At 31.3% G+C, this 9,939-nt stretch overlaps 2 protein-coding genes across 2 annotated transcripts; one reads left to right on the forward strand and one right to left on the reverse strand.

The window, feature by feature from the left end:
* Positions 1-227: 227 nt before the first annotated feature.
* On the reverse strand, positions 228-2,033 carry LOC145038514 (uncharacterized). The gene is made up of 2 exons (XM_078986849.1): positions 1,771-2,033; positions 228-1,234 (listed from the first exon to the last, which is right to left on the reverse strand). Exon 2 carries the CDS (start codon positions 1,212-1,214, stop codon positions 228-230), a length of 987 nt encoding a protein of 328 aa, XP_078842975.1. The 5' UTR covers positions 1,215-1,234; positions 1,771-2,033.
* A 1,524-nt stretch (positions 2,034-3,557) lies between these two features.
* On the forward strand, positions 3,558-5,419 carry LOC145039622 (uncharacterized). The gene is made up of 4 exons (XM_078987657.1): positions 3,558-4,043; positions 4,115-4,584; positions 4,662-5,185; positions 5,253-5,419. The coding sequence occupies exons 1-4, from the start codon at positions 3,558-3,560 to the stop codon at positions 5,417-5,419; spliced, it is 1,647 nt and encodes a 548-aa protein (XP_078843783.1).
* The last annotated feature ends 4,520 nt before the right edge of the window (positions 5,420-9,939 follow it).

Consider the following 9,939-nt stretch of genomic DNA (forward strand, 5'->3'; position numbering starts at 1 on the left):
TTTATGGTCCCTTCTCACACCCTTAAAAGGAAGATATAAATGATAGTAGTCCCCACCAAAAGCAAACATGGAACTAAAACTGAGCTGTTGAAACACTTAAGTTGAAAGCTGCGAATCCATCAATGATACTTAATTTCCCAATGTCAAAAATAATATTCAACATACGCAAAGATTAAAAAAAAAAAAAAAAAAAAAAAGAAAGAAAGATATGAATTCTAAAACGTCTATCAGTAGTCTATGAGATCAACATCCAAACAACGATGGGGAAAATACCACATGACGTCAGTAAAAAGCTTGTATTTTCGATCTTTATCAGTACTGTCGACAAGGCAGAAAGAATATGTTTTGTATTGTGAAGGATGATCTACCCACGACTCTGGGTTAATAGCAGCAGAATAACAATTCACGTTGCTAATAAAGAATGTAAGTGTCTTTTCTAGTGTTACCCACATCATTTTACCAAAATCTAGTTCTTCAAACTTGTATGGATTATGTACGTTGTGATCCATCACATAAAGGCTTTCACCTGAATTCACAACAAACTCAGGATATAAGAAACTTGGCTTCCAAAAATTCTCGATATCAAGTAATGTCAATTCAGGCTCTGGATTGAGTCTCATTTCAAATAAACGACAACCTTTGGTTAATGTGTATACCTTCCCCTTGAAAGCATGTAAATCATGGACGGGGTAAGTGGAGTGGACATGATTCCATGCTCCTTTACCCGATATAGAAAACCATATTATATTGGTGAATTTATGCACTACCACAAGCACGAATTTAGATATGGAACGCGAAAAGACCAGAATAGCCTTGGTTATTGGTGCATCATCACCATGTAGATAGTTGGGGACATTAGGGAAATGAAGTTCTTGCATTGTGATAGGATTCACAAGCCAGAAGTCACGAGTTTTCCTCCCGAACAAGACCAAGTAACCACAAGTTAATCCGACACAAATTCTTCCAATGGAATGGGGAAGGAGGGTTTTGAACTTTCTTTCTTTAAAGTCCTCTAGGATGCAATAGCACTCTTTCGCATATGCACGATTAGAGATCGACATCGACATGGGTCGTATGGATGCCATAAATCTGCTTTTGTTATCAAGTGCAAGTGACCTCCATGACTTGCAAACTCTACTAAATGAAATAAAATCAATGACTCCGAGTTTCATCATGATTAAAAGCAACACATCGTGATTCAGGTTTTTAGTCATACTTTTTTCCTTAGGTTTTCCTACACTTGCAAAAAATATATTATATCCAAGATATTAGTAAAATGCAAGTTCCACATAAGGTATAAGAGTTATACACAAAAGACAAACATACATGTACATATACAAACCTACAAGTCTCAAATAATTGCCTATAAAATATAAATATTATGGAAGTCCTACATGACGCAGAGTGAATATTAGCAATTTTAGAAGATAAGAATGATTGTAATAGAGAACTATTTCATGATTTCATGTAGATTTGTATATGGTGTCCAATCTAAAGCATTAAAACCTAACATGAAGAAATCAGAAACATAAAACCATCAAAGGTTTGGATTTTTATATTAACATATTCAAGAAATCTTTAAAATAGTTAAAGCTCTGGTTTACTCGATTACAAAGCTATTTAAATCATTATTTCAAGAAAAGCTATGAACAAGTACTGGAATTTCGTAGATATGGGCCATTAAACCCTAGATATTAAAAGTAATCAACCAAGCGAAATTGAAATATAGAACGAAAAGTAAAAATATTTGACAAAAAAAAAAAAAAATACCTTGATTGAAGGCGGCAGACGAATTCTGTAGAAGAATCGGCTATACTTTATACGTTTAGGAATTAATCGATAGAAATAAACTCCAAGATAGCTGCTTCCATTATTATTACAATCGCTGCAGGTAATTAGTATCTCTAATCCGATAACCATAGTTCGCTGCCATTATTATTGCAAATTTTGGTAATTCGTATCTCTAATCCGACGTAATAGTTAGCTGCCTGTTAATTGGTAGTACAGGAATACGTAGACCTCAATTGGTTAAAAAAAAAAAATGAAACCGAAAAATTAAAATTCAAGGAATAAAAAACCAAACCGAATACCGTGTATTGTTCCAATTGGTTTAGGTTCTTGTTCGGATTCAACGTTTGGGTTAATTTATAGTACATCCCTAATAGGCCCAAATTCTACTTGAACTAAAAACATTTGCGCCCCAGCTTCTAGACCCCACATCTGGACTTTGTGGAAAACTGAAATGGACCTGTTTTAATTAGCCGTATAGATACCAATACCATCTTTGCAATATCAAAAGTTTTAAAGCTTTAATATAAAGGGAAAATGACCTTTGAGGGTAATAAAGTGTTCTATAAGTACTCGTTTGGTCTCTTATCTTTTTTTTGTATTTATTATACCACTGAACTTACTAATCCTGCTCACCAAAGCCCTCGATACCGGTTATCACCTATTATGCCGGTTATCTCATTTAAGTAGAGATGACATGTCGTATTACGTGGACCTAGACCACGTTGCAAACCCATTACTCTTTCACCCCCAATAGTTACGAAATTGAAGAGAAGTGGTGAATGCGAGTGTTACAGTGAAGAAGATGGCCTCCGATTCCAAACTCCGTAAGTATTTGACAGTTTATGTACATTATAATGGTTTATTTGCACCAAAACCATTAGTGTACTTGAACTCTGTTGTTGTTTCAATCGCTGATGTTGATTTTGGTGGAATGGATCTCAAAGATTTTAGGTTGTTCATTGAAAAGTTGATTGAAGGCAGTTGCGATAATGTATATTATTGCACTAGAAATGAACCATTGGCAGAGGGTATTAGGAGAATTGGGAATGATGCTGACTACTATGAGTTTATTGAAACGGGTTATAGTGATGAAGTTGGTCTAACAATGAATGTGTATATAGACCACGAAAATGAACCTGTACTTAATTGGGCTGATATGGAAGTAGTAGAAGATGATGAAGGGCATTATTCTGAGCCAGACGTGGATGATGATAAAGAGTCACAACTTTCTGATGATATTCCATATGAGCATGAAGCAGATGGTTACATTCCTTCTCTTGACAAAACTATTGGTGATGAATTCTTACACCGGGTGTCAGGTATTTCTAAGGATAAAAATGATGAGCTTGAAACTGATGAGGTTGAAACCAACAATGGGGATGACAAACCAGTGTTCCCTGTCCATAATGAGAACTAGAAATGGGACAAAATGGTGCCAATTCTAGGTATGAGATTCTCTAACCCTATGGAATTGAAAAATTGTTTGACTAACTGTGCAGTGAACAAATGGGTACAATCTTTATTATGAGAAAAATGATAGTCACAGGTTATTAGTGAGATGTTGTAAAGATAGCAAGAACCCCTCTTGTCCTTTTAGACTGTGGGCTTCCTGGATGAGTAGTGAAAGGTCTTTCCAGATTAAGTCCTTAGTTGATGACCATAATTGTTCAAGAGTCTTCAAACTTGGTTCCATTGTAACATATAAATGGATTGGAAAACATTTTAAGAATCAACTTTTGAAGAACCCCAAAATGAGCATAAGGAAAATGAAAGCCAAAGTGAGTACAAAGTTTAACTTGATTGTTAGTGTGACTCAATGTAGAAATGCTAGGAGATATGCTTTGGATGAGATAGAGGGTAGCTTGATAGAACATTATGGTAAAGTATGGAGTTATGGTGAAGAAATAATGAGGACAAATCCTGGTTCAACAGTAAAGATAGATGTGGATGTCATGCCTGATTCCACCACTTACTTTTCTAAAATGTATGTTTGTTTTAAGGGTGTGAAGGATGGTTGGATTGCAGCATGTAGGAGGGTAATAGGGGTAGATGGTTGTTTTTTAAAGGGTATATGTGGAGGCCAACTGTTAGCAGCTATGGGTAGGGATGCAAACAACCACATCTTCCTTATTGCATGGGCTGTGGTGGCAGTAGAAAATAAGGAAACATGGAAGTGGTTTCTTGACCTCCTACTAGATGATATTGAAATGGGAATTGGTCATGGATTGACCCTCATATCAGACCAACACAAGGTATATTTTCTTTTATGTTTTGTTTGAGTTCAATGTTTTTTGTTATGTCATCCATTTCTTGTTTCTTTTAGGGATTGGTAGAGGTTGTCAAAGAAAGAGTTCCAGCAGCAAAGCATAGACAATGTGCTAGGCACATCTATGCTAACTTCAAGAAAAGATTAAAAGGTGAACAATATAGGAAGTTGTTTTGGGCAACTACTGCAAGTACTACTCAACCTAAATTTGAGGCAGAAATGAATTACATAAAAACAATTGACCCTTTAGCTTATGAACACCTCATGGAAAGGGACCCTAAAAGTTGGTGCAGGGCATTCTTTGAAGTGGATAGGGCTTGTGATGCTTATGAGAATGGCATATCAGAAAGTTTCAACTCTGTTATTGATCTTGCTAGGAAGAGACCACTCCTCACCATGTTGGAAGAGATTCGGATTTATGCAATGGAGAGGATGTATAGAATGTTGCTAGAGGGACAAAGTTGGGGTAATTTAAAAATATGCCCATTTATAAGATTAAAGATATCAAAGTTAAAGAAACAGCAAAGGTATGATATAACTTGTATTTTATATGTATTAATATGTCATCTAGTAGATTAATAGAATTTGTTATTTTTGTGGATAGATTTTGGGGAGTTATACCTTCTGGGGTACAAAAATATGAGGTTAGGATTGGAAACGATGGATATGCTGTGGACCTTAACAACAACACATGTGGATGTAGATCTTGGCAAGTATCAGGTATCCCATGTGTGCATGCAGTGGCAGCCATTTCATACCTCAACAGGAATGCAGAGGATTATGTTGCACCATGGTTCCATACAACCATGTTCTTGACTTGTTACAACCATACCATTAACCCACTTAATGGTAGTTCCATGTGGCCTGAGGTTCCCTACATGAAGCTATTGCCTCCTCAAAAAAGAAGGTTACCAGGAAGGCCAACCCTTAAAAGGAAAAAGGATCAATCTGAGATGGAAAGCAAGGGGAAAAGAAGGCATACTATCTCAAAAGCAGGTTCAGTTAATAGATGCACTATTTGTAGAGAAAGGGGCCATAATAGATCAACATGTCCTACTAGACCAGCAGATGTAGCATCCACTTCAAGGCCAAAAAACAAGAAACCTAAAAAATGTAAAAAAGAGAAAGGTATGATATTAAAACAATATAATTTAAATGGAACATCCAACTCATTAACTACATATTTGTATAGCAGGTAAAGTGGAACCAGTTCAAGTGTATCCAGTTCAAGCAGATCCAGTGGATCCAGTTCAAGTACCAGCTCCAAATGTTGAACCAATTCAAGCAGATCCAGTGGATCCAGTTCAAGTACCACATGTTGAACCAGTTGATGATCCAGCTCCACATGTTGAACCAGTTTAAGTAGATGATCCACATTCAAATGTTGATGTCCCTGCTCAACCAGTTGCAACTAGGAAGAGGATATGAAAATACTCAGAAAGAATTACCAAGATAGGGTTGAGGAGGAAGGTTTTGAAGAAAGAAGGAAGCACTGGACACAACCCAATGGTGTTGGAATGATTTTATGTTTTATTTTTTTTTGGAAAGACAAACTTTTAGTCTTGTAATTATGTAATTGGGAAAACTTTAAGAATCATGGCACATGGCACATCTTTTGACATATTAGGACAACTGTGGGCACAGCTTTTGTAATAGTGCACATGCTGATGGAATATTACAACTTTGTCTTTTATCTATATGCTTTGGTGTACGGTTATTTGCATATAGATTGTTTAATCTTATATTATCTATCATAAATCAAGTAGATTTAGTATTAATACATTAAGAAATGTTTGATGTTGTTGTTGTTGTTAATCTGGACCATTTTACCCTTGGATCACATCAAGACATTAACAATTGATTACTGTCAAATTTAATCTGGACCATTTTACCCTTGGATCACATCAAGACATTAACAATTGATTACTGCCAAATTTAATCTGGACCATTTTACCCTTGGATCACATCAAGACATTAACAATTGATTACTGCCAAATTTAATCTGGACCATTTTACCCTTGGATCACATCAAGACATTAACAATTAATTAATGCCAATATTTAGTCTTAATACATTAAGAAATGTTTGATGTATCCAATGTGGTTAATATGGACCATTTTACCCTTGGATCACATCAAGACATTAACAATTAATTACTGCCAACTTTAATATGGACCATTTTACCCATGCGTCATGTCCAATTCACTAACCTGTTAAACACATTAATACTTCTTGGAAAGCACTTTAAACATCAAATTATCATTAATCAAAAAGATTTAGTCTTAATACATCAAACAAATTACAACATTAAGGATTACATTTAGTCTTTGAATACATCTAAACTAACTAGTTCTTAAACACAAACAACACAATCATCACAACTTTATGAGTAAATAACTTCCATTTGAGTTTTTCAAACTCTTGTCTAACAACCAAATTTTCTTGTTCCATCTTCATCTTACAAATGTTGATCTCGTTTTCCAATATAGAAACTTTGAGGGTTTAATTGCACAGTTCTTTTTTGTCCTTCCCGGAATTGACTTCATTTTCAGGGGTTTTAGGCTCCAACCATTCCCAGAACTTGCATTTTGGTCCTTCATTCTTGAAAAAAGTAACAAATTGGTTAAAGAAAGATGATTAAACAAAAAGTAAAAAACATTTGGTTCGTGAAGAAGATTAAACGAAAAGTACAAAACATTTGCTTTACCATGGAGTTAGGGCACAATCTGAATTTTTTTCCTGGATTGTCTTTAGTTCGTGAAGTTCGTACACGAGATGGTAACCCACAATAACAAGGATTTTCAGGTTGAAATTCAGCATTTTGTTTGGAAGAAATAGAAGAAGAAGAAGAAGAAGCATCCATGTCGATCTAGGGCAAGAACGATGCAATACTGCAACTTTGCAATTAATAAGCCCAGTTTATCGCACATAATGCCACGTAATATCCACATAACTAGTAACCTACAACAACCGGTATCAAGGGTTTTGGTGAACAAGATTAGTAAGTTCAGTGGTATAATAAAGACAAAAAAAAGATAAGGGACCAAATGAGTACTTATAGAACACTTTATTACCCTCAAAGGTCATTTTCCCTAATATAAATCTTTAAGAAAATAACGCATATCTAAAATACACAATGTTAAACATGACAATTTTGTTTTTTTTTTTGTTTTTTTTTTTTGAAAAGGAACTTTCCTAATGAGGATTTTCGGGCCAACTTTTGCTTGGACTAATCACTTGTTACAAACATGAGGTATAGCCTGGAGTCACTACAGACGAACCTCCATAACCACATAGGTTGAGTAGTACCAGAATTTAAACATAATGAATAGGTTATCCACCATATTTTACATATATCTTACCAAGTCAAATTGTTATACTTTGTAATTGATATAGTTATGTCCAGGTAAATTCATATCTAACTATTACTAAATTAGCTAACCTGTTTTTATGTCAAAATTGCAATAATAGTCTCTATGGTTTGTCAATTTTTGTGGGTAAGGACCAAAAAAACGTTTATTACCAAAAAAAAGTCATTGTTTAATGGTTTTGTTGCGGTTTTTGTCCCAACCTCGTTAAGTTTAACAATATGGCTGTTAACTTTTGGCAAATGATGGATTTACCCCTGGGACCATTTCTGCAGTTTTATCTTTTTACCAAACTACAAAGACCATTTATGCAATTTTTCTTTTTCATTTTATTGAATTATTATATACTAATTATTTTAGTTACTTTTTTCTTTTTAACTTTTTTCTTATTGTATTATTTTTTATTGGGTTATTATATTACTAAATATTATTTTTAATATACTATATTTATATATTAATAAATATTATTTTTTTATTATTAATTTTTTTAATTATTTTTTTTTGAATTTCTTCTTTATTGCATTAATTCTTTTTTTTTTTTTATTGGATTATGATCTATTAATAAATATTATTTTTAACATATAATATTTATCTATTACTAAGTGTTACCTTTTTGGATTATTAAATTTATTTAATTAATTTTTTTATTTTGTTTATTCTTTTGATTGGATTATTATATATTAATAAGTATTATTTTTAATATATTATATTTATATATTAATAAATATTACTTTTTTATTATTAATTTTTTTAATTAATTATTTTTAATTTCTTCTTTATTGCATTACTTGTTTCTTATTGGATTATTATATATTAATAAATATTATGTTTAACATATAATATTTATCTATTATTAAGTGTTACTTTTTTGGATTATTAAATTCATTTAATTAATTTTTTTATTTCGTTAATTCTTTTGTTTGGATTATTATATATTATAAATATTATTTTTAATATATTATATTTATATATTAATTAATATTATGTTTTTTTATTATTTTTTGATTGATTTTTTTTAATTTCTTCTTTATTGTATTAATTCTCTTTTATTGGATTATTATATATTAACAAATATTATTTTTAGCATATAATATTTATCTATTAGTAATTGTTACTTTATTAGATTATAAATTTCATTTAATTATTTTTTATATTTTTGTATTGCATTAGTTCTTTTAATTGGATTATTAATTAAATTGAATTTTTTATTTATAATAAATAATATTTATTTAATTGTTTTTATTTTATTTTAATTTCTTTCTTTATTGTTTTAAATAAAAATATCAAACACTCCGGGTCAGCTCCTCACTCTTTGCATTTTACCACCTTGCGTCGTCGTATCATCTTGCTGGAAATCATCGATCATCGACTACAGTCGGCCATTCTCAACAAAAACTACACCAGTTGACTACGCACACAATGTGAAATAAACCCCAGAAAACATACTTCCTCCAGCCAACTATTCATTACGGATACCACCATCAATGACGACAATGTTAGATGGAGGAATTTCAAACCACCATAGCCACTACAGGTGGTGAAAGAGTTGTAAAACTTGTTATTCGATACTCGTTCGGCCGATCGCCGAGTAGCGAATACTCAAATTTGGTAATTCATGTAGAAATATTTTTAGAGAAATTTTATATGTCAAAATCATAATTTAAAATATTATATACTAAAAATAAAAACAATCAAAAAATATTATTTATTATAAATAAAAATAATAAATTTAAATTAAAAATCCAATAAAAAGAACTAATGCAATAAAAAAAATTAAATAAAAGTAATTAAATAAAATTAATAATCCAATAAAGTAACACTTACTAATAGATAAATATTATATGCTAAAATTAATATTTGTTAATATATATAATAATCCTATAAAAAAGATGTAATACAATAAAGAAGAAATTAAAAAAAAATCAATTAAAAAAATTAATAATAAAAAATTAGTATTAAATTTATATAAACACAATTTATTAAAAATAATATTTATTAATATATAATAATACAATCAAATTAATTAACGATTTAAAAAAATAATTAAATGAATATAATAATCCAATAAAAAAATAATACAATAAGAAAAAAGTTAAAAACAAAAAGTAATTAAAATAATTCATATATCATAATTTAATCCAATAAAAAAGAAAATTTGCATAATTGGTCCTTTTAGTTTGGTAAACAGATAAAACTGCAAAAATAGTCCTAGCGGTAAATTCGTCATTTGCCAAAAGTGAATAGCCATGTTGTTATACATAACAAGATTGGGACCAAAACCGCAACAAAACCATCAAATAGGGACCGTTTTTGCTAATAAACTTTTTTTTTGGACCTTACCCACATAAATTGACAAACCACGGGGACCATTTTTGCAATTTTGTCCTGTTTTTATTAAATAAGCATTCCTTCTATAATAGTTCATTTTGGTGTATCATCAAAGAAAAATGAAAAACAATGTAATATTATTTATTAATAATAAATTATGAGAAATTAAATATCCTCCCATATTTT

Source organism: Lactuca saligna, chromosome 4 (assembly GCF_052625555.1).
Source record: "Lactuca saligna cultivar CGN05327 chromosome 4, ASM5262555v1, whole genome shotgun sequence".
NCBI lineage: Eukaryota > Viridiplantae > Streptophyta > Magnoliopsida > Asterales > Asteraceae > Lactuca > Lactuca saligna.